This window comes from Hydra vulgaris, chromosome 08 (assembly GCF_038396675.1).
Source record: "Hydra vulgaris chromosome 08, alternate assembly HydraT2T_AEP".
Taxonomy (NCBI): domain Eukaryota; kingdom Metazoa; phylum Cnidaria; class Hydrozoa; order Anthoathecata; family Hydridae; genus Hydra; species Hydra vulgaris.
This window is the reverse complement of record NC_088927.1, coordinates 49,116,956-49,144,034: the sequence shown is the minus strand read 5'-3', so window position 1 is coordinate 49,144,034 and position 27,079 is coordinate 49,116,956. Positions and strand designations below refer to the sequence as shown.

At 30.2% G+C, this 27,079-nt stretch overlaps 1 protein-coding gene across 1 annotated transcript; it reads right to left on the bottom strand.

Annotated features, from left to right (window-relative positions):
• Positions 1-464: 464 nt before the first annotated feature.
• Positions 465-980, bottom strand: LOC136083389 (uncharacterized). The gene has a single exon (XM_065802785.1). It carries the CDS (start codon positions 978-980, stop codon positions 465-467), a length of 516 nt encoding a protein of 171 aa, XP_065658857.1.
• Between the last annotated feature and the right edge of the window lie 26,099 nt (positions 981-27,079).

Genomic DNA, 27,079 nt, shown 5'->3' with positions numbered 1-27,079 from the left:
AAACAAGTACTACCAGCAATATCAGTATTGACATGTTGCTCATGCTGCTTATCTAGGCGAGTATTAGAATTAGATGCATTAATATTATCTTTATTAGCTGTATCAACAAGTTTAGCACTAGAACTATTTGAAATATCTGGCAATTGCATTTCATTCAGATTAATTATGTCAACGGATTCGGTCACAGAAATCAACTGCAAATTCATAGCTGCATTAGGTACAGGTGGCTGTTCAATACTCGATCGCAGTGGCAAACAAGAATTTTCGATATTTGACAACATATTGGGCTGAGAATTCGAGGCTGTTGAATCTAATTTTCTTTCTGTAATGGTGCTTGGTGCAAAAGCCTCTTCAGGAATAGCTTTGGCATTAAATGGAAACAAGCCAGTAGCACGAAAGCCAGCCTGAGCCAGCTCAACAGTCATCGATGCTTGCCAAGTTGGTGTAAACAAGCTAAAAAATTCCTATTTTTCCAGTTTACGGCCAGCATTCTTTCGTGTAAACAATCTCATGCTCTCATTCCACGTTTTCTTAAATGAACCAAAACGCACACGATCCAGCGGTTGCAGCCAATGAGTAGTATGGCTTGGTAATGCAAATACATGAATATTGTTTGCTTTCATTAGGTTTAAAAATTCAAGGTTAAACACATGTGAATAGTGATTGTCCATAATTAAAAGATGAGGTCGACCGTTTAATAGTCCTAATCGTTGTAAATTGTTGAACTGTCCAAATTCCACAAACAAGTCTTTATTTATCCAGCCACTATCACTTGCTTTTACAATAGCACCAAAAGGAGCACCATCTTTCCAGCCATTGCCAACAGTTTTTCCTTTATGAATGATCATAGGTGGTATAATATCGCCAAATGCATTTAATGCTGCCAAGACAGTAGATGTCTCCCCTCTTTCTAATGCAGTAAGATTATAAGCAGGTTCACCAACAATTGCCACAGCTTCTTCTGCCTTGTGAATATTCATCACACCTGTCTTGTCCACATTCCAAATGTGCCTAGGACTGTCTTTTATATCCAGTCTTTGCACTAAGTCTTCATACAAATCAAACATTTCATAACCTGAGTTTTGTTCATATTCATTGCTCTTGCTGCAGACAGATTCTCTGCCTTTTTTGTGCTTATATCAGGAAATCTGTTCAAAAATCCCTGAAACCAGTAGTAACCGGCAATTTTTTTTGATTCTGAAACTCCTTTCATTCCTTTAGCATCAGAATAAGCATATGCAATTTCTCGAATATCTTTGCGCGACAAAGGAAACCCTGCTCGTGCCATTTTTCTTACAGTCTCTGCTAATTCTTCTTCACTTTGTTGTGAAAGAATTGTGGGTCTCCCAGAAGCACTTTCCACTTTGCTCACTTTTCCTGACAATCTCCTCCTCAAAGTTTCATATGGCACATTCCACGCTCTCGCTATCAGCCGTATTGACAACCGTTCAGTTGAAGGTTTTTCTTCTTGTTTTCTGTATTCTTCCATAGCACCAGCCATATTTCCTTTTTGCCATAAATTTAGTTTTGTGCCTGCATAACTTTGAGGCCTCGGCAGTTTTTTTGGACTTCGATGTTGTCCTCGAATTGCCGGTACCTGCTCGAACAATTTTTGTTTTCCTTGAGATTTTTGGCTTCTTCGGGCCGTGATCGGTTAATAACGTACCATTCTGTAAAAATATCATAAAAAATTCCAATAAATTAACAATTCATGTGGGTCAAAAAGCAAAAAAATTTATAATATTTTTTACATTTATTTATTATTGCAATTTTTGGAAAAGTGAGCCAATGGCTCACCTGAATGGTTTACCTGAATGCCCTTGGCTCGGTTTATCTAACAGTTATGCAAAACCGAGCCAGGTTGAAAATTCGATTAAAAAACTTTATCATCGCTCAAATACATATCAACACTGTATTTTTTGAAATAGTTTCTTATATTACTAATATTACAATCATATTTACTATAAATAGTGTCAAATATGAAATACTCACTTTTCTTAATTGAAGCTAAACAAAATATAAGGTCTTAAAGCGAAAAAACGTTTTGTTACTACTCGAATGATTATAATTATACCACCGCGAAAATAATTGCTTAGCAACTGTTTTTAAAATATTCATTAGACTTTAAAATGAATAACTAATATTAAATAAATTGTTATAAATCGAAAGCATAATTTGATTTCGTAAAATTGCAATATTTAGGCGACCGGCTCGCTTTATCCGATGGCTCGCTTTATCCGAAATGACCCTATATATATATATATATATTATATATATATATATATATATATATATATATATATATATATATATATATATATATATATATATATATATATATATATATATATATACAGTATTGTGAAAAAGTTAATAACCACAAAATAAACAAATCATAATTTATGTTTCTGTTTAAATTTTTTTTTAACCGAATATATTTTTCTGGTAAAAAGAATAATAATATTAAATTTTAGAAAATAGACAAACAAAATAAAAAATAATAATAGTGATAAAAACTTTTAAACAAATAAAAAAAATGTATCTAAAGTTTAATAGGTAATTTTTATTTTAAAAAAATTGTGAAAAAGTTAAGAACCACAGAATAAAAAACGATAATTTTTACCACCTAATACCGCGTAATTCTACCATGAATTTTTAAGCACTCATTTATACGATTTGGCATTGAGTCTATTAAATTCTCTAAAATATGTTTGGGAACATTTCCAAGTATTGCTGGTAAAATATTGCGCAACTCCTCAAGGCTCCTTGGTGCTCTTTATCAAGCCAACTCCAAAGATTTTCAATGCAATTTAGATCTGGGCTATTTGGTGGCCAAGTTAGACGCTCAATATTTTTACTTTCGAACCAATCAGAGACAATTTTAGCCCTGTGACATGGTGCATTGTCTTGCTGAAAAATGAACGGAACGCTTTGCTCAAGTGCATCAATTGACGGTAACAAGTTGTTATTTAAAATATTGACATATAAGTAGAGTTGAGTCGACCATCAAATAATTTAAACATACCGAGACCATAATATGTCATGCAGCACCATATTCCAACCGACCCGCTACCTTGTTTTGTTCTTTGAACGATACAATCGTGATTATATTTTTCTGAAGGCTGCCTGCGAATCATAATTCGGTTTTTTCGGTTATCAACCTCGATATTCATCTCATCACTGAACATTACTGTCCTCCATTTTTGTTTAGACCATTCTTTGACGCTTTGGCAAAATTCTTTTCGGTTTTTTATATGTCGTTTGGTAAGTAGCGGTTTTAGAACAGCTTTTTTCCATAACATATTGTTAGCTAATAGTTTCCTACGCACAAGTGATGCCGAGGCTTGACGTCCTTTTGAAATCTTCCATTCCCTTCTTAATTCATGCGACGGCATGGTTCGATTTTTCTTTGCCAACCTGATTAAAAGGCGATCATCATTGGGTGTCGTCAAACGCGGTCTTCCAGAACGATGGCGATCAACGTAAGATTTCGTCTCTTTGAATCTATTGATGATTGTTAGCACCGAACTATGTGATCGCTTTACTATTCTTCCAATTTCGCGAGCGGATTTACCTTCCTGGTGAAAATGCACCACTTTTACACGATCTTCATAGCTAATGGCTTTTCTGCTCATTTTTTTAAAAGGAAAGAATTTTTTTTTGTTTGAAATTAAATACTTTTTTAAAAGTATTTAAAAAAATTAATTTTTTTCAAATGTTTTTATTGGTTCTTTGGTAACAACTCAGGTCATTAAAAGAATATTTTAAAAAAAAGGGAAAAATAAACTTAAAAAGACGTTTCCGCCGCATTTAGCACAAAAAATTCTTTGTGGTTCTTAACTTTTTCACAAAAAAAATATTTAAAAAAATTAACACATAATATTTAATCCTTATTTTTTTTAGGTTCTATTAACTAACTTTCAAAAAAAAAAAGTTTTTCTTTTTTCTCATGCTATATTTAATATGTTTGAAAAAAAAAGACTATTTTATTATCTATAGAATAAAAATTAATTAAATTTATTTGAAAAAAAAAATTTTTTTTATTTAGTGGTTCTTAACTTTTTCACAATACTGTATATATATAAATATATATATATATATATATATAAATTATAACGGGTGGCCCAAGATAAATGGCATAGGTAGTATTTTTATTATAACTTTGTTTTATTTTTAGCTAGAACAGTGAACTTTTTTTAAAAGTTTTATTATTAAATTCTCTATAAATCTGTCTTGATGGCTTTTTTTTATGACTTTGAATTTTATTTGTAGATAATAAAATCTAAAGATTTGCAAAAGCTTGTACTTTCTAAATACCAAAATGGTGATGGTCCATCAAAAATATTTGCTGATATTAAGGGTATCATTGGGTTTCGTACAATAAATCGGTGGTGTCAAATGATAAGAGAGATAGGCTCAATCGAGTTGAAATGTCCATCAGGTGGTCCAAGATCAGTTCGAACAAATGCAAACATTCAAAAAATCAGAAGTCGTCTGAAACGTAAAAAAGAGGATTTCATCTCGAAAATTAGCTAATGAACTCAATATCTCCAAAACCAGTGTTCAAAGAATACTTCAAAAGGATCTCAATTTGCAGGCATACAAACACAGGGTTGAACCACTGCTTACAAATGGCCAAAAAGTCAAGAGAATTAAATTTGCAAATTGGATAAGAAACCATTTTCGAAAAGAACAAACACTGAAAATTCTGTTTTCAGATGAAAAAAATTTTTGATTTAAATGGCATATACAATGCCCAAAATGATCGCATATGGTCCACCAATCGTAATAAAGCTGATAAAGATGGTGGTATTTTGGACAAAGATACAGTAAATCATGACTGGTATATAAAAAAAGTGTTGCAAGTGGCCTTGAAATATGGAAACGAGATGTTTGGTGATGATTGGACATTTCAACAAGATGGAGCAACCTCACATACGCATCATTTAACTCGACAATGGTGTTATGATAATTTTCCTGCTTTTATTGACAAAAATCACTGGCCTCCAAATTACCCCCGATCTCAATCCTTTAGATTACTCAATATAGGATGAACTCGTTCACCAAATGAAATGGAATAAAATTAAATCAAAATTAACATTAATTCAAAAACTTAAACGAGCTGTAAAAAACATTAGAGTAAATGTAGCTTTAGAAAGTTGTACTAGTTGGACCAATCGCTTATATCGTATGTCAAAAAATAATGGAGACTATTTACATTAAATAAATCATGTCATTTTGTAGAGAATTTAATAATAAATCTTTTAAAAAAAAATTCACTTTTCTAGCCTAAAAAATAACAAAATTATTATAAAAATACTACCTATGCCATTTATCTTGGGCCACCCGTTATCTATAAATTGTATATTTTAAGCTTTTTTATATTTATCACTCTATATTACTGCTTGTAATAAAAATTGATTTCGGAAGTAGTGCAAGTGCAGAGTTCAACTTACAATTTAGTTTTATTTGCCAATTCAATATATATTATAGCCCCGTTTAATTACGTTTAACAATATTTTGCGATATTTTCTACAGGGCATTTAAGCGTTGATTCAACGTTATATTTCAGCCTTTATTCGACGTCTTTAAGTCACGTTAAATCGACGTTTATCTACCAACGTTAAAAATCCTTCCAGAATAGACTGCTTTAACAACGTTTATGCAACGCTTTTAAGTAACATTTTTTCAACGTTAAGTTGTGACGTTTATGCAACGTTTGGTTGCGACATTTTTGTAACGTTTTTTCAACGTTACGCAATAACGTTTTATTACCGTCTCTTTGACAACGTTACAAATTCGATTACTTTGTTAACGTTTCAGCAACATCTTTTGCGACCGGTTTTCAACGTTGATTCAACGTTGACATGTTTGCTGAGAACGTTTGAAAAAAATACAAGCTTATTGTAAAGCACTACTTAATTGAATAAGATTTTATTTTTCTAATTATCCTTGAGCGGGTTAAACACCAACGCAAAAGAAAGGAGGTCATTAGTGTGTCCACAACCTATAGTAAAAGATTGAACAGCTTTCCTTACTACCTTTAATCAAATAGATTATACATGATAAAATGCAATAAAAGATTACATCTGATAAACACTCCCCCAATCATACAAATTATATCAGATAGTTTAAATGACCTATAATTTTTTGAAAACTGTTTTTGCAGTCGATGTCCTTGCGGATACCAAAAATGTAATAATGCGTCATATAACCATCACAAAATGCTTGATTAAAAAAGCAAACACAAAGAAAAAAAACTGGAGAAAAAGCGCGCTCTAACGAACAGTGCATGAACTACTCATGAATTAGAAATTATGACCCTTTTCCCCCCTCCCGCCAAAGTTTTATAATGGCCACTAAACAATTTCTGCTCAACAAAAAAAGAAATAAAAAATCAATGATTAATTAGCAGCCCCTATTAGCACTCATGCGGCAGGGAGCCCGTCTCTACACAACTGGTATGTTAATGCAAACACTGCCCACGTACATGAGAGTATTACCTAAAGTATTACCCAGAAGTACCCTCAAGCAGGCAGTGCACAGTGGGACAAAATCGAGTTTTTTGTGCCAAAATTATTTTCGTAGTTTTTTTTAGTAAAATAGCTATATTTGTATATAAAATGCATAAATAAAGTGATAAAGATGTAATATATAAAATAAAAAAAATATAAAAAAAATTAATTGTTTTGGTGAAAAATACAAAATATTTTTAATGGACAAGACAACTTTTATCGGTGTAAACATTAAAAATATTACTTTTCGATCCATGTATTTGTCATAAAATAACTTTTTTAGATTTATATTTACAAAACTTATATATTATAACAGTAATGAAAGATTTTGTAGGTATTCTTTGTGTACAAAACATCTTTTTTACATGTTCAGTATTTCTCATCAACTGACCATTAACCGAAGACCAATCTTTTGTTATAACTTTTTTTATTGCCAAAAGTTGCAAAATATTTATGTTGCATGGCTATTTACATTCATTTAGCATGAGATTTACATAGTCAAATGTTTGGAGGATAGTTTATCTGATACCTAATAGTAAAGGTTAGTAGCAAAAAAAATATCGAAAACTGTCTGTTTTCGATGCATAAAAACTAATGATTACATTAACTTTAAATTATTTTTAAAAGCCTGAGCGAAAAAAACATTGTTAATTAAAATATTATAGTTTAAAATGAATGTCAATAAAGTTAATTTAAAACAATAGTAGCGTAAGAAAGTTGATAAATAAAAAATGCAAAATAGCGTTTTGGAACACATGTCAAATTAACATGTAAATAACCGCATAAAATTACGCTTAAATTAACATTTAATGTTTTTCTATCTAGATATTTTCTCTAATGAACATGTCTTCACCATTATGACAAATTTTCACCGTGCAATGCTGATATTGATTTTTTGGTATTTTGGCACACTCTGTCCCACTGTGCAGTGGATTTGAATGCGCTACTTATCTCAAAACTTATGTAAAATCAACATGAAATGACTGTTCTTTGAGAAAGTAAATAAAATAACTTACATTTTACTTATTTACAAAGTAAAGTATAAAATTTCAATGAAAAAATTTACTTTTAAATTTGTAAATATAATAAATAAATTTGTAAATATAAATAACCATTTTTTTCAATTTATTTTTATTTAAGCAGTTATTGCTAATTAGTTACTTTTACGCGTAAAAGTAAATTGTTGTTATGATGTATTTTTGTTTTTTTTACTTTGTAAAGTAAGCGTTATGTTTTTTAAATATTATATTTATGTAAGTTTACTTCATAAATAACATTTACATTTTAAAAGTAAGGAACATTTCGATGTAAATATTTTACACAATTATAACCAAAATTACTTTTCAAAGAAATTTACTTTACACGACTTACCATTAAAAGTAAGTTACATTTACAAGTAAAAGTAAAAATGCAAATGACTTTCACTTGAAAAAGCAAATTACTTTTTCAAGTAACAGTTACTTATTTAAAAAACTTTACTTAAGTAAATTATGTTTTACACGTTATATAATTTATGTAAAAAAAAACGAATTACTTTTAAATTTAAGTAAATTATATATTTTTATATAAGTTATGTAAAGTAATCTACGCTTAATAGTAATTTGCGTTTTTTTATCAAAATAAGTAAAAGTGCCATCCCTAACTACGAGAAGCTCAGTTTTTACTCATTTTCTTAAATTCAATTTACTTGGACTTATTGCGTTTTCCAGATGAACTCCTCGTATATTGGTGAAATAATTATTATAGTAATAACAGTTATAATAAATATAAACAAATTATAATATACATTATATATATATATATATATATATATATATATATATATATATATATATATATATATATATATATATATATATATATATATATAACTACTATAATATATTATAGTAGTTATTATATTGAATTTTATATATTATATAATATTTATGATAACAAATAATATTTTATTATGACAAATTATATTATAATATTTTTTGTATATATTATATTATAATAGTTATAATAAATAGAAACAAAACGTTTTTTGATGCTCTGTCCATTCAAACTATTAATGCTCTGTCCATTCAAACAGCGCTAGTTCGATTACAAAACTTAAAACTTTTGGGTTAGGTCTGAAATACCGTTTTTATCAGTTTTTTTTCAATTTTATTTCATTTTTCAGGATTAATTTTTGCGAATCATCTACATAATAATCAGATCAGAATAATAAATCATTATTTACAGTAAAAAAAAAAAAAGGGAAGTAATATTGAAAATATCAAAAAATTGTATGAAGCAAGCATGTTGCAGATAACTAGGATGCAGTGATTTAGAAGAAATGTAGGGTAGAAGTAAATAAAGTTAGAGTACATTGCAGGTATGAAAAAAGCTACGGAAAGAAAGGACGGAAAGAAATGAAGGATTTTTATAGATTTTTTTATAAACAAGTATTTTATAAAGCATTTGATTACAAATGACTCAAAATTTATTTCGTCACAAATGACTCTGATCATTGTACTTTCGTGTATTGGCAAAAGTGGAGCATTTTTGTTGAGTAAATTATTATTTTCAGCTGGCAGCTTTTCCAGGGAACTTTGATAACATCTATCCGATTGTCGAACATAGGACTGGAAGATTGTCTAATGTTAATGTGATAAAAAATAAAGGGCATATAATTTTATACAAGATGGAGCTATATTTGGAAAGATAATTAAAAAAAAGTGTTTTATTCTTAAGTGATGGTAATAAATTTGTAAAAATGGAAAGTAAACTAACAGCTAGACTACTTGTGCCTAAAAATTAACTTGACCAATCAGACTTTGATAAGTTTTTATTTGAAGCTAGCAGAGAGTGGTGGGTGGATAAGAGAAAAACTATAAATATTTCATATACAATAAAAGTTTTAACAAAAACCTAACCTGTATTAAGGCTATTAATTATAAGTATAACCTTTGTGTACTAACATGTATTACGATATAATAAGACCAATAAATTATAGTGATGAGTATAGAAAAAACATCTCCTCAAGTAGACTTAGCCTTTAGGAAAATCTTCGGTGTCGAAGAAAATAAGGATTTACTTATTTTTCTTATAAACCCTATAGTTGGTCAAGATGATCAGGTATTAGATATTACTTTGCTAAATCCCTATATTCCTAAAAACTTCAAACAAAAAAATTATCGATACTAGACGTTAAAGCTACCAATCACAAAGGTAAAAGATTCAATATTTAGATTATTCAGAATATTTAATATATTCAGATTAGCGACGAAGCTGATTATGATAAATGAGCCCTTTACTACTGGGCAAAATTATATACCGAGCAGCTTCAGGTCGCACAGGATTATTCTACCGTATCTAAAGCCATAGATATTCACATTCTAAATTTTACTTCTATTCCGAAAGCGCAAAATTATCATAACGTTTTTTATATTACGGAAAAAGAAAACGGATTTGCCTATTTTAAGGACTTGGAATTGCATACTCAATATATTTTGGGTACTTTAGGGTTGAACTCAATATATTTTGGGTAGATTAGGGTAATATGAGCACCTTGGCAATATGAGCATACTTAAAGATTTCTTATATATAAGCAGTGAAGGTAAGTTTGCTTTATATTTTTCGAATCGACTTGTGGTGATACCAGGAATCAGTACAATTAGCGTAAATTCTGCGGCGCGAAGTTTTGGTGCTAAAAAATAAAATTAATTATGTATATGTTAGCTAAAAACCTAATCAATTTTTGTATGAAAAACATTACATAGAAATATTTAGATTTGACTTCATTTAAAGATGCCATTTTTGTGTAATATGAGCATGCTCAAATTACCCAGTGTTTTTCGTTGAAATTACCTAGTTTAAAGTCCTAAAATAGCGGGTTTTAATTGCTATTTAAATAAAAACAAAACATAGTAAAAAAATTTGATATTTTAACAATACGAAATATTTGTCTGTAACTTAAATTTAGGAATTTTTTTTAATGAGCTTTTATTGTTTAAAGGTTTGAGTGAATAACATTAAAAAAAAAACGAACTAATTTTTTTTTTTTTTTTTTGCGGAAAACATAGCAGTATTGTTTCAACAAAAAGTGGCTTAAAATTTGATCTTTCAATGATAAGTTTTGATCATGACGAATCATTATATTCTAAAAATTAGTTATAATTGTCAGGTTGGTATTTTTTTTACCTAATTAATGTTTTTTTTTTGAGCTAATTTAAAGTGCTCATATTACTAAGTGGTCTTGGTAATATGAGCACTTTTGCTACTTTTTTAAAACCTCTGTGTTTTTAAGAAATAATTTCGTGTGCCCAAATATATAAGTGAATCATGAGCAGGGATCCCTAAAGATTTTTTATTCGCAAAAATTTTGGATCCAGCTCAATTAATTTTGAAAATATTCAAATTTTTGCTTAAGGTGCTCCTATTACACTAATCTACCCTAACACCGATTGAAGTGAGGAATTAAAAGATATAATTGCTAAAACTAGAACCACTCTTGATTTGTGGGTTGCATTTTTAACCAGACATGATTTACTAAGAGCAGACCGCTCACCGAAAGCATTAGATGATGAGAAGCTGAAAAAAGCACTGCATGCATTGGATGTTTTGAACTTTAGCAAAGAATAAGAAGAGCTTTACAAAGATCACCTTAGATGGCTATGGATGGAAGCCAATACGCTGAAAAAAGCTGCAGCAAAAGTTTTAGCGGAAGGTATATCTATTGGTGAGGCTGAAGGTATATATATATATTTTTTTGTTTGCAGTTATTAGCAACTTCACCTGTGATAAACCGATCTGGAGATCTTTTGAATGGTTTAGCATTGATGTATACACATAGAGACATAGTTTCAGATACTCACGAAATTGTTAAAATATTAGTGCAAAAAATGATAATCGTAAGTTAAACCTTTCGTGAGAACATGAACGCTTCAGTGATTCAAAATTTGTATAAAATATACTTTTATATATATATATATATATATATATATATATATATATATATATATATATAAATTAGTAAAAAACACTTATCTAACTTTTTTCTTCAACTTGAAGTTTCACCATTGCTGGATCATCAGGAAAAGTTCATCAGGAAGAGAATATATATGTATATATATATATATATATATATATATATATATATATATATATATATATATATATATATATATAACACATCGCTCAATAAGTCCCTAGGATGACATATAGATGGCAACACAAATACCGAATCCGTATTGTTTTTAGAAAGTACCAACCTTCAAACGATATCTGTCAAAGTTTCATGACAATCGGACCATTATTTACCAAGTTAGTGTGTGAACGATTGAATCAACTTTTGTGAATTGAAAAAAATGGAAAAATCAGAATTTCGTGTGCTTATTAAGCATTGCTTTTTGATGGGAAAAAACACGGTGCAGACCAAACAATGGCTTGATAAGTGTTATTCGGACTCCTCTCCATCGAGGCAAATGGTTGAAAAGTGGTTTGCTGACTTTAAACGTGGTCGTACAAACACCGATGATGCTGAACGCTCCGGTCGCCCAAATTCGGCAGTTACTGAGGAAAACATCAAAAAAATCCATAAAATCGTCTTATCCGACCGCAAATTGAAATTGAAGGAGATTGCCGAGGCCATAAAGATATCAGAAGGCAGTGTGTTTACAATATTACACGAACATTTGGGTATGAGAAAGCTTTGTTCGAAATGGGTGCCGCGTTTGCTAACACCGGACCAAAAACAACAACGAATCGATGATTCTGAAGCATGTCTGGCACTATTTCACCGAGATAACAAGGATTTTTTGCGTCGCTACGTCACAATGGATGAAACATGGATCCACCATTTCACTCCTGAGTCAAATCGACAGTCGGCTGAGTGGACACCAGCGGGTGAAAGCCGCCCAAAGCGCCCAAAGGCTCAAACTTCTGCTGGCAAGGTTATGGCCTCCATATTTTGGGATAGCCATGGTATATTGTTCATTGATTATCTTGAGAAAGGTAAAACGATCAACAGCGAATATTACATGGCATTATTGGAACGATTGAAGGCTGTAATTGACGAAAAGCGACCGCACATGAAGAAGAAAGAAATTCTCTTCCATCAAGACAATGCACCGTATCACAAGTCAATGAAAACAATGGTAAAAATGAATGAATTACACTTCGAATTGTTGCCCCATCCACCATACTCGCCTGATTTGGCCCCCAGCGATTATTGGCTGTTCTCAGATCTCAAAAGGATGCTCCAGGGAAAGAGATTTGGATCGAATGAGGAGGTCATCGCCGAAACTGAAGCATATTTTGAAGGAAAAGATAAATCGTTCTACAAACATGGTATCGAAAAGTTAGAGAAGCGCTGGAATGACTGTATCGCCTTAAAAGGAGACTATGTTGATGAATAAAATCAAATTATGTCAAAATGTTGTTGTTTTATTAGCTATCCTACGGACTTATTGAGCGATGTGTATGAGATATATATATATATATATATATATATATATATATATATATATATATATATATATATATATATATATATATATATATATATATATTTATATATATATATATATAAATATATATATATATATATATATATATATATATATATATATATATATATATATATATATGCAGTGGCGGTCTTAGGGTAGGGCCTGGTTGGGCGATGGCCCAGGGCGCCGAATATAAAGGGGCGAAACTAATTGGTTATTTTACCCTTTGCCTTTTTTTCGAATGGGGTTAAATTGAGCTAGGGGCGCTATAATATAACAATAAATATAAATATGTTATATTTAATATTTATTGTTATATTTAATTTAAAAAATTGTCTTTAATTATAAAGCCTAGGGTGGTGCTCAAAAAACTTTTTCAAAGTAAATTGATGGGACAACCTCTATTTTTGATCCTTTTAGCATAACAAACTTATGTGCAAAATTTGAGAAGGATATTTCATCATTAAGGGGTGCCACACAGGGTTGAAAGTTTCACTAAGGTTGACGCTAATGGCTGTTAGCACTTTAAAAAAAAAAATTTATATAAACTATTTTAATTCAAAAGTTTTTAAATAACAAAGTATTGAACATTGAAAACCATGAAAAATTAACTATAATTTCAATATCATTTTAGTTTTTCATTTTGTTTTGAATGGAAAAATGACTATTTAGTCCTGTTTAACAACAGTGGATTTCTTGGCATCTGGAAACTGTTTTCGATGCTCAGACACAACCTGGAGAAGTGCTTGCTTTTGCCCTTCATCTTTTGTTAGAATTTGGTTAAAGTCTTGGATAAGAGCAACTCCTCTCTATGCTCTGTCATTCACAACGCTCAAACCGGCTACAAAATGCTTAGCTGCAATAAAAACTTGGTCCTCGTTCCACAAAGATGAATCCAATTCGAGCAAAGAAGTTGAGATGCCCAGTATAACAAAAAACCTCATGGTGTTCGAGTTAATGAAATCAGCAAGCTCTGATGATGAAATGTTGTTTTCACGTAGTTGAACACGTTTTGCAGGAATTCCATTTCCAGTTTTTGTTTTCATTGCATTTACCATCTCGTATTTTGTAGCTGCATCAACACGATCATCAAAAAAGCTAAAGGCAATCAGATCCTCACTGAGGTACCACATATAACGAGACAATGCCTTTATCGCTACATTCGCAACATTTAAATTTATTGTCCTGAATTGTGTGAGTCGTTTAAGGCACATGAGATCATTCAGTGGAGCTTGAATGTACAGCGAAGCCGTAAACCATGAGTTGAGACAAAGCAGACAAAAATATTCAAGAAACGTGATAAATTTATTTCACGCTTCGTCATGCGAAACTAGGATCTGAAGAGAAAAATTTTGATTGAATAAATAGCCTTGGCCATCCATCTGGCGCGATGCATAGCCCCAGGAGCCATAAAATGAACCCCGCGAGGAGGAATATGACCCAGGTAGATCAAAGACAGTTCTAAAAGTTCCCTATAATCATCACGAGGCTGGTTCTCTGTCAGCAAGCAGTTCTGAATGAAATCAATAGCTTCTTTCATCATTTCTCTGTTGCTGCTAAAAACTAAAGCTGTTTCAGGATCTGATATACCGTCTTCATATCTGTCACGAACGATTGATGGCCATGCTGTTTGAAACCTTTTAAACATCAAAATGTCTGGTAAAGTAGATGGTCCAGCTAATGAGTTAAACACATCTCCAAGAACAACTTCAAAAATATGGTGCTGACATGCAAGATGGAGCAGCTCTTTATTCATCTTTTGTTCAATAAGAACTGCTGCACCAGAGCGAATCTTAGAATTACTGGCTGTAGTGTCAAAAGACATGGCTTTTATATTCTCTGCAAGATTCCAGTCGTTGATTGCTGTTACAACTGCATTTGCCATTGCCTCTCCAGTGCCATTTGGGAGCTTAGGCACATTCAATAGATGTTTTACACCTTGACCCGAAACAAGAATAGGCAAGCGATCTATTTTTTCATGTTTTCCTGATATATCAGGGAGTAACTTGCCGTCCCAATGCACTACGAGTGGAACATCCCTAATATTTTTACCAAAACTTTCCTTCAATTTCAAAATTGTCGAATTGACCAGCGATTCAGGGCTAGTTCACTTGGGTTTTGACCAACAGCAACTGAGAATGAAGTTAAAGCATAAACCGCATTTCGGTCGCTGATCTTCGTTCGATCTAAAGCTGCTGCAACTTGTGGACTGACAATATTTTTTGGACGAGGTCGTTTTGTCTGCGGTGTCACTGCTGAGTCATGGTCAGAATCTACGTTCTCATTGCAACTTTTTTCTGAATCTGATTCAAATGTTTCAACTACAGCTTCACCATTGCTGACAGCATGTCTCAATTTTTCTCGTTCTGTTCTGGCTTTTATAGCCTCTTGTCTCTCATGTTTACGCTTCAACTTGACTGCCAATTTTCTGTCTATTTGTGCCATTGAACTTGAGTGTCTTCCATTTCCAAGCTGAGCTTTAAGAAAAAGTTTGTCTTCTGGATTTTGTATAAGCCTCTCGGCATCAACATGAGAAATGTCGAACGTATCTTCAAATGATGCTACAAAGGCTGTTTCTTTCGCTATCTGAGTTGCTCCTCCTCTTTTTGAAGCCTTTTGTAGATTTCTCCACTCGTTGTATATTTTCTCTAGCCTCGCAATTGCATGTTGCAATGTTGTCATTGGCATGTAAGCTTTGTTCCAAAAATCAGCAACTGTTTTAATAGTAATGTCCGAACTTTCTCGCACGGTTTTTTTGTTTATTTTCAACTGATGGAAGAAAAACTGTAATGCTTGCTTTCGTGACGGTAGTCTCGTACCATTAATGGAGGCATTTGTGAAACCGAGAAGGTAAATTTCGGTTGCAGATCTAGTTGCAGGTTTTGATTGTGACATTTTCTGATATTTATTAATCTAGAAAAATACAAATAAAGTTATGCAATAAGCATGATGTGAATTGCAAAAGTTATAAAATTTTATTCATTTAGTATATATTCAGTGATATCCATTATTCAGTATCTTTTTTGAGTTTAGAGATATGAATTTATATAAAATAAAATTCAAAGTACTTTACATAATTTATATTACAAAATAACAACTTAAATGTATACTGACTTTTCACAATTGAGATATTCCACTCAAAATTGTTAAAAATAAAATTTTTTAGTTAACGTAATTAATTTGGTAGTCTGATAGGGATAAACATACAAAATGGCGGTTTGGTGGCAAATTACAAGGAATTCTGGGATAGAAAAAATAAGTAAGTGGGCTGCAGCTAAGTAATTAATAATTAAGCACTATAAAAATTTAACTATTTGAATGTAACAAATTTCTAAAAATGCTATGAAGTAAAATTTCTGTTTTTTTTATCTGTATTTGGAAATTTATAAATATTTTTCATATTCAGAACATTAATTAGTTGATAAATTTAACAACTGGTCAGATTCTCAAAAAAAACATAAAGAGTACACCTCATTGAAAAGACTTCTGCTTGTGTTCAAAATGGATTTACAGATAAAAAAATTTATTTAAAGATTTCAATAATATTCAACAACACATTAATTTACACGGCTATCTTTTCTATCGCGTACATGTGATTTTATCAGTTGGCATGTGGCATCCTTTAATGAAGGAATATTTTTATGAAATTTTGCACATGAGTTCATGAGATCAATAGGAACAGGACTAGAGGTTGTCCCAGACAAAATCTGAAAATTTAATTTTTGACTACCACCCTAATAAAGCCCTCGGTTTTCTTTTCATTTTGCAACTTAATGAATAGTTTAAAAAGTTAAATAGTTTTTATTAATTATAACGGAGTATATAAGTGTTAGTATATAGTTTTTAATAACTAACGGAGGAGGGATAGTATTTATTTGGTATCTGGGAGGAATTGGGTTATGGAGCTAGGGGAACGGTCATTTTTTTTTTTTAAAAAAATTGCTAAAGGAGAAATAAATCCTTGATCCGCCCCTTCTTCCGCAATCCCAATTTTTTGCAAGGTCTCCTTATTGGGATAGGTATAAACATACTTAAGTTTGGATTGTGCGCAATGAGTGAAAGTGTCCTATCTGGAACATCAAAAAATCCTGCGGGCGCCCATGCAAGTTTGTGCGTAAAGGAAAATTCTACTCCCTTTACCGTACATTTTTATGTTTGCAAACTAGGATCTTTAGTCTGAATTTCAACTTTTCTATTGATTAGCTGGTTAATTGGGATAAATTAGAAAATCGAAGTACGTACTTTTAAGTTGAACACTCCCTCTTCCCCCCCCCCCCTCCATCCTCCATACGTTTTTGTATGCTTTTCGAAGACCTCCTCCTCCCCCTATGAGCTTTATGGACGACCCCTTATATAATGTAATTTTCAAAAGTAATTAACTTTTAAATGTAAAAGTAAATAGCTTTTCATGTGACTTACTTTTACATGTAAAAGTAAATTACTTTTTGATGTAATCTTCTTTTACATAACTTACTTTTGAAAGTAAAAAAACTTACCTTATAAAGTGAATGTCGTTTCAAAAAAATAATTACTTAAACGGAAATGTAAATTTACACAAACGTTTAAAATTTGTTATATATAATTTACTTCTTGATAAAAATTAACTTACTCGTGTAAGTAATAAAAAAGTAAAAGAGCCTACTCATAGTTGTGCATCAACATAATTTGATATATATTTTTTTCTAATTATAGGAAGAAAAAAAACTTTTAAGTGGTATAATATTTAAATTGATAATAGATTTCAATGTATAGATTGTGAAAATGGAATTAACTCAAAAAATTTATTTTTGTGACTAACCGCGTTTTGCATATCATCTATTTGATTACAATAGATTTTCTTTAAATGTTTTGTAAGTAGCTAAAGTACTCAAAACAACTGAGTTTTTTTAAGTTGTGTTTGATACGTATTATATTATAATTTTTATTAATTTCACGGGTAGTTAAAATTCTTAAAACATACCAACAAACATTTGATCCTCTTCTGCTTCTGCTTATAAATAACTATAATTAAATATTTAGAAACAAAAAAGAATTTTACAAACACTAATTTAATTTTTTTTTTAAATATAGGCCTGTCAAGGAGTGATTTCTTGGTTTAGCGCCAAAGCCACCCTGGATCCAAATCAAAAAGGGTCTTCCACATATAGCCCCACAATGGAGGCAAATACCTGCTTCATTTTAATGCAAACCTTCTGGTTGCAGAAGGGATAGCAGAGGAATCGGGAATTTAGTAATTAACAACTATATATATACTTATTAATAAGTGTATATAAATTCACTTAGGTAAATCTGTATACGCTTATTGATAGGTGTATGTATAGTATGTGTGTATTTATTTATTAAGTTGATATTTGTATATATCATATTTTTTTTATATTAAGTTTTTGTATATAGTTGAGTTTGATTTATATATGGAAAGTTTGTGTTTTATATAAATACTATTAATTATTACAAAAAGATAATATTTGAGTATTAACCCATTCTACCCAAGGTCTGAGGGGTGAAGAGCTTCCAACTAATATCCTCTTGTGTATCTTCACACATTTATCCCTGAAATCATTATTTTGATGCTAAATTGCATGCATTTAGATGAAGATACCAAGAATGAATGTGACAAAGTAATGAATGAAGATACGCAGTAATAAACTTGATATTGGGTAGAGGGTGCGCCCGAAGCCAAAGAGCTCTTGAGGATGCGCCCGAAGCCAAAAGAACTTCTATTCTATCAACCTAAGGTGTCCAAATCATATTTGATGGTACCCTGTTAGAATATATTATAAAATACAAATAAAAGTTATAAACTTCAATTAAATAATAATATTTTCTTTTTAAAAACCTACATTTTTCAATATAATAAAGGGTTTAGTAGACGCCCCTCTAGCGCCCTTCGTACACCCTTTGTATTTACATATTGCTTATTGTTAGGACTTTCTTTTGATACAAAGTTGTATGCATTTCGATAAGAATTGACCAAGTTATGACGTTTTAAGTTAAAAAAAAATTAAAATTTGCTCACAGTATTTTTAAGAAATCTATATATCAAAAATTTGGTACTTAAAATGCCATAACTTTTTTTAGAATTGTTCAATTTTGATAATTTTTTTCACCTTTAAAATACTGAATTAAAGACCTATCCAACGATATATAACAGCCTAGTATTTGATCAATTTAAATATTTCATTTCACCAACCTTTAAGTATAAAAAAATACATGAAAACTATTAGAAAAAATACTGAATAGAAAAGTTTTTCAGGCATCAGGAGAAAGGAGAGAGGGGTGAAAGAGAAATTTGAAGACGAATAGTAAGTATTAATAAAGCATTTACCCTAAAGATTGTATTAATTCAATTAATAATAAAGTAAAATATAATTTTTGTACTTTATATTAGATTTACTCATTTTAATAAAGATAGAAATATTTATATTAATTGGTTATTTTTAATAATATGTTGTGTTAAACCATCACACGCCCTTAACTCAAAAATACACCTCTCATATTTGGTATTGGTCTGGTAGCAAATAATAACAATTATTGTATATAAAAATTACAAGTTCATTAAAATAAGCTCGTTTTATATTAAAGCAAGAATTTTTTAATGGGCTTGGTTCCCCCTCTAGCTCCCTGATTACGCCCTGTTAGTTAAAACTATTATAAATTTGTAGCCCACTCTTACACTTTTCTTTTGGTACCAAGTTATAGACGTTTTGATGAGAATTGACAAATTTATAACAATTTACCTAAAAATTACGTACTTTGACCAGTTTCTTCAACAAATCCATATATTAACAATTTGCTCCTTAAACCTTATAACTTTTTGCAGAATTGTTCGATTTTCATAATTTTTCACCATTGAAACACTGCACTAAAGTTCTTTCCTAAGATATATATTTCAATCAAGTAATTAATCAATTTAAATTTTTCATGTAACATACCTATTAAGAGTCTTTTAAAAAGACTGCACTACAAAAAAGTAAATATAAAAATACATTTAACATACTATCTTAATCAATATTTACCTTCTTTTCATGCATTTATCCTCCATGTGGTTTATGCTCCTCTTGCTAATTGCCATATAGAGGCCACAAACCAAGGCCCACAAAGTTGTCTTTGTTCAACTCACTAAAGAGCATCATTACCCCTTTCGCAGACCAAGAGTAAGTGACACTGTCAATCGCAAATTTAAAATAATGTCTAAATAAAATTGTAAATAAAACATGAATTATTAGCTAGTTATGTTTTATTCATTTACAATGCTTTAAGATCTTTTTCTTATGAATTGAATTTTTTCATATTGTTTAGTGCTTCTTTTATATACTCTAAAAATGTAACACTAAATAATATGAACTTTAAAAAATTTAATACATAAAAAAAAGGTTTTTATACCATAAACCCAATATAATAATATTTTATATGATTAATATTATATAGATATTACTAAAACTGGAAACTAATTTTCAGAAGTACCTATCTTTAATAAATGTTTATAGTTATTTTTTTAAATTTAGATTAAGGATGTTGTTATAAATAGCATTCATAACAGCATCTTAAATTTATAACAGCATCTAAATTAAAGAGAAATTTATGTGAATGCACTTCTTTAAAAACATAAAACTCTTTAGTTCCATTAAAACCAATATAAATCTCTAACTTGAAAGTATAATTTCTCCTCGTGAAAAAGAAAAATACCGCCCTGCAAATTAGAGGCTATACTAAAATATATGGTTAAAGCATACTAAAATATACGCTTGAAGTCCGTAATTTAAAGTTACGGAACTTCTCCTTATCATAAATGCGGACAAAATCATATATAATGATGTAATTTTTTCAAAAGTCTTATAAAGTGTAGGTAAAAAACCGTAGTTTATTGAAAACGAATTTTCTCCGTAACATAGCAACGGAAAAAATCTGATAAATACTAGGGAGATTTTTTAGAGTGCATATTATATTATAAACATGACTGTTGCTCTTACTTGTATATAGTCTACTCTGACAAGTACAAATAATATATTATTCGTACTTGTCAGATTCGACTATGGCAAATACGATGTTTATATATAGGTGTATATAAAGGGGGAGGGGGTAATTCATTTGTTGAGTAAGGCCTAAAAAATTTTTTTGCCAAATGAGATCTTAAAAACAATAAAAATTTTCTCGTTGCCTAACAATTGCCGACTGCAGACTAAAGATCCAATTTTGCCGACTCCAGTTTCCAATTTTGTCGGCTAATTTTTGAAATAACTTTTGGTTTGGTTTAAACACCACCCCTACGCGCAACCTTTTCGGGACGGCCCTGTATTTGTCCAATAAATATCTGTGCCTTAAAAAAAAGTCATCAAAATTAGACTGAGTGAATATATTTAAAATATTATAACAGGGTTTTGCAAAGTTATAAGAGCACGCTTTATAAAGTTATAAGTGCATTTATGAAATTAATTTTAACCCATTTATTTTTAATATCAATGGAAAAAAAAGTACGGAAAACAAGTACAAAAACAAAAGAAACTAAAAATACGATTATTTCAATGAGAAATTGTGAAAAATATTCCATCAAGGAAATATCCAAAGCTTGTAATTTAACTCGAAATGCTGTTAGTCGTGTTATAAAAAATAGTAATAATGATATACCCTTCTCATATATATTCAGAAGTTGCTTGAATTGCTGATTTAATTTTAGTTTTTTAGACGAAACCTGAATCAATAAACATACAGTGCGCTCATATAGCTATTTTCCAAAAGATACAAAAGCAAACTTGACAGTTCCTGCAAATAAAGTACAGAAAGTTAGCCTCATGTACATAATTTCCAATTTAGGAGTTGAATGTTTTCAATATAAAAGCGGCGCATACAATACACAATTATTTATTGATTTCATCAACAACAAACTAATACCATTCTTTGCAGTAAATCCAAATAATATTCTTATAATAGATAATGTAAAATTTCATAAAGCAGCTGCGTTACTTCAATTACTAAGAGAAAAAAATTCTCATTTTTTGTCTTATTTTCTTGCCAAAAATTGTATACTTTTTAGTTTTCAAACATGGTTAAAGCTGATCGAATTAAAGTAAGAACTAAGCGAGCAGGCAAAAGAAAGAAGATTTTTAATAGAAAAGTTTTACGTAGCAGTGTGAGTGTAAATAATGTAAAGTTTCCATCTTTAAGTGTAAATATTGAGTTACCTGTAAATAGTCAAACTGACATCTTCGATACGCCAAGCTCTTCTCTTCGCAAAGTTGAGGCAGTCATTAGCTCAACATCAAAAAATTATACCAATACTAAAAACAAAGTTCTGACAGGATATAGAATTATTGAATGTTCGATTTTGTCTGATGTTATTAGCGTTTTGAGCTGTCCAACTTGTTTCCAAACGACTTTAGCAATCATTGAAAACAAAAGCAAAAAGAAAGGACTTGCATGTGAACTTTCTATTATTTGTTAAAGTGTAAATATCAAAATGATTTTTACACTTCTAAGTTGATTAATAAAAAAGGAAACTTTGATATAAACAATCGAACAGTATATACAATGAGGACTCTTGGATTAGGACATTCCGGAATTGAACGGTTTACAACCCTCATGAACATGCCAAAACCAATGACTCCAAAAAACTATGACAAACTTGTTTTAAAAATTACTAATATTACTGAGAAAGTTGCACAGGAAACAATGACTGATGCTGTATCTGATACAAGACTACAGTGTCAAGACATTAACGAGATTCTTGATGTTGGTGTATCATGTGATGGCACATGGCAGCGTAGGGGATTTTCATCATTGAATGGTGTATTTGCAGCACTTTCAATAGACAGTGGAAAAGTTTTAGATGTTGAGGTGATGAGTCGAATATGCAGAAGGTGCTCCTTAAATCAAAAACTTTTTAAAAAAGATCCTACTGCTTATGCTGAGTGGAGAAATTCCCACATTTGTAAAATGAATTTTGTTGGTTCTGCAGGTGGAATGGAGTGTAAAGGAGCCAGTCGTATTTTCCAGCGATCAATTAAAAAACATAAGTTGCAGTACATTAATTTTTTAGGTGATGTAGATAGCAAAAGTTACAATAGTGTCAAGGATGATTATCCTAATATTAAAGTAAATAAATTAGAATGTGTTGGACACTATCAGAAGCGTGTTGGAACCAGACTCCGTAAATTGAAAAAAAAAGTTAGGAGACTGGGCGGTCGTGGTAGATTGACAGATGCAACAATTGATCGACTGCAAAACTTCTTTGGTGTGGGAATTAGACAGAATACTGGGAATTTAGATGCCATGAAATCAGTAGCGCTTGCTACCCTTTTTCACGTTGCACCATCAAAAGAAAATAGTTGGCACTATCCACATTGTCCAACAGGTGTACGTAGCTGGTGTAAATTTAACAGAGACAAAGCAAATAGCATTAACACCTACAAGCCAGGACCTGGTCTACCTTTAGAGGTTGTATACAAGATCAGACCTGTGTTTGAAGAGCTCACAAAAGAAGATGAGCTTAAAAAATGTCTGCATGGTAAAACGCAAAATGCAAATGAGTCTTTCCATGGGATAATTTGGGATCGCATACCAAAAACAAAATATGTCTCGCTGACTTTGCTGAAGTTTGGTGTTTATGATGCTGTTGCCAATTTTAACATTGGGATGAAGTCTTCAATCCTAATATATGAAAAACTGAACATGGTTCCAGGTTTTTATACACTAAACGGTTCTAACGACATAAATAGAACACGCATTAAATGGTCGATCTATAAACTAAAACCCGATAACAAATTGCATCGTCAAAAGTTAAGGGCTAAACAACTGAAGAAAAGTGCCAAAACCTCTGAAAAAGAAAGTAAAACATATGAAGCAGGAGGTTTTTAATATTAAATATAGTCTAATATATAATGTTACGTATATTTGTAGATCTTTTATCTTTTATTTTCAGTTTTTATGCGTTTTCTCAGTTTGAGGTTTTTCAATATGCCGGCCTAAATTCCAAGAGAACCGCTTGAGCGTTTTATCTGACATTTTCAACAAAATTTCCTTTTTATAAAAGCTGTGTTTTAAACGGAACAGATTTTTTAAATACTTATGAATAAAACAGTATGGCTAATTTAATTTTTCAAAAAATGTACTTTTTTCTATTGTCAACTTTAGAGCACAAGTCTTCAGGCCCAGAACCTTTTTTTAAAAAATCTGTTCTGTTTGAAACACTTATAAACTTATTCTAATTGTTTTTTTTAAAAGTTTCATTCAGCCTTTTTTATTAGTTTTTGGTAAAACTTGGCCAGCGCAAATCTTATTTTTTGCTTATTTTTGGGGTTTTTTACGGTTACTACAGCAACCGTTGACCAATTTTTTTAATATTTTTTTTATTTTCTACATTTATGCTATGGTTTATCATTTTATGTCAAAAGTTGTTATTTATTGTCAATATTTTAAAATTGGGGAGTATACCCCTTAAAGAAACTCTAGAATATATGTTATCACCTGATAATAATTATAGTCAACAGTGCGATGCCTTTTATATGAATACGAGAAGATGGTTGGAAAAGGCGATGAGGAGAGAAAAATTTATCTAAATAAAATATTTAAAATGATTTGTTTAATTTTTTTTAATAATGTAAATTTTTGCATGTCTTTTTAAAAAATTATGATATACTATAAATCAAATCAAATCAAATCAAATCAATATATTTTCACTTTAATAATAACTGTATATATATATACAATCGTGCGGGACATTTACAAACAGTTATAAACTGATGACGCGTAAAGACCTATGATGGTATAAATATAGCATAATAATAATGATAATAATAATAAGTAATAAAAAATAAATAAAAATAAATAGTAATAATAATAGTGATAAATAGTAATAATAATATTAAATAGAGTAATATAATAAGTACTATCTATATATTTTACTATAAATAGGTATATATTTTACTATATATTTATCTATATATATTATAGTGATTATCATAAGAATAATGCAAAAAAAAAAAAAATAAAAATAAAAAATATAAAAATCATAACAATATCAATAACAAAAAATATAACAATAAAAAGAAGGAAATAAAGGAAGTAGAGTCAAAGAAGTAGAAGTCATAGGAGTTTTGTTGTGATCCAGCATTTTTCAAGCATAGAAAAATTGAATATGAATTAAAGTAAAAGAAAAAAAGAAAAAAAAAATTGTTATAGAGAATTAAGCGGGACGATTGCATAGAAAATAGTTTATTGTTTATTTATTACATGTTATATGATTTAGTAGTGCCACAAATTTTAGAGCCATATAACTTTACAGGATGATGAAAATGAGGGTACTTGATTGTGACTAAATGAACATTTATATATTTTTATGTTTTATTTTTAGTTTTATGTTTTTATTTCTATTTTATTTTTAATTTATGAGTTTTATATTTTTATTTCTATTTTATGGGTTTTATATTTTTATTTCTATTTTATGGGTTTTATATTTTTATTTTTATTTTTGGTTTTATATTTTTATTTTTATTTTTGGTTTTATATTTTTATTCTTATTTTTATTTTTATTTATGTGTTATTTTCATTTATTTTTATGTTACTTTTATTATATTAAAAATTTAGTTATAGAGAATAACTAGGGGGTGATTGCATAACTGATAGTTCATTGATAATTTTTACTGAAGATAAAGTTTTTTACATGGGTTATAAAGGCATTTCTATTTGATATTTTGGAGAATATTTTTTTAGTTTCAACAGGAAGAGAGTTCCAACATAGAATTGATTGATACTTGATTGACTTTATGCCATACTTGTGTGTTTGTTTTAAAGGCATAGAAAGACTACAATAAGATACAGACCTAAGTTTATAACTATGAACATCATTTGTGAATTTAAAATAGCTAGTGAAGCAGCTAGGCGTATTATGGTGGACAATGTCCCATACAAGAACACAGTTTGATAAGTAGATAAGTTCGTCAAGCTTTAAAATTTTAGAAAGATTATACAGTATGTCAGAACTAAAACTGTTAGGTTGAAAGTGAATTATTCTTAAAGATTTATTCTGGAGATTTATAAGGTTTTTTTTATAAATGGATGGACTTTGCCCCCATATCTGACAACCATAGCGTAGGTGGGAGTTAAAAATAGCATGCCAAATATTCACAAGGGTTTCGTAATTCACAAAATGCCTTATTTTGGTAAGCATTCCATTTGCTCGACTTAATTTGTTTGATATGGACTTAATTTGTTGAATGAACAAAAGATTTTCATCTAATAATATGCCCAGATATTTTATTTTATCTACAATATTTAGTTTTTGACCACTAATTCTAAAATTAAGTTTTTTGGTAATTTTTTTGCCTTGAGGTTTAAATAGAACTAATTCAGTTTTTTTGACATTCAAAGATATTTTGTTTGATCGCAGCCATTGAACCAGTGATGCCAGGTCATAATTTAGGTACTTATTTAGCTTTTTTAAAGACTTATCTACAATCAGAAGGTTAGTGTCATCAGCAAAATGATACACCTTTGAGTATTTAATACAAGTGTTTAAATCATTAATGTAGATAAGGAAAAGAAGCGGACCCAAAGTTGAACCCTGAGGAACACCTATAGATGTAAACTTAGTAGTGGATGAGATATTACCAATAGTAACACTTTGTGGACGATGGTTTAGATATGACTTAAACCAGTTCAGTGCAATTCCCCTTACACCATAATGATACAGTTTTGATAATAAAGTTTCATGGTTGACAGTATCAAAAGCTTTTTGCAGGTCAACAAATACTCCACCAGCAAATTGCTTTTGATCCAAAGCCTCACGTATGGTTTCAGTTATATCTATGAGTGCTTGGTTAGTAGAGTGTTTCTTTCGGAATCCAAATTGCAGACTATATAAGCTATCTGATAGATTTAAAAAATTGAGCAGCCTGTTATACATAAATTTTTCAATTAGTTTACCTATATTTGAGAGTAAGGATATAGGCCGATAGTTACATGGATCTTGTTTACAGCCGCTTTTAAAAATTGGAACAACTTCTGCAACTTTAAATAAGTCAGGGAATATCCCTGATTGAAAAGATTGATTTATAAATAATGTATACTATTTTTTAAAACTTATGGAAAGAATCT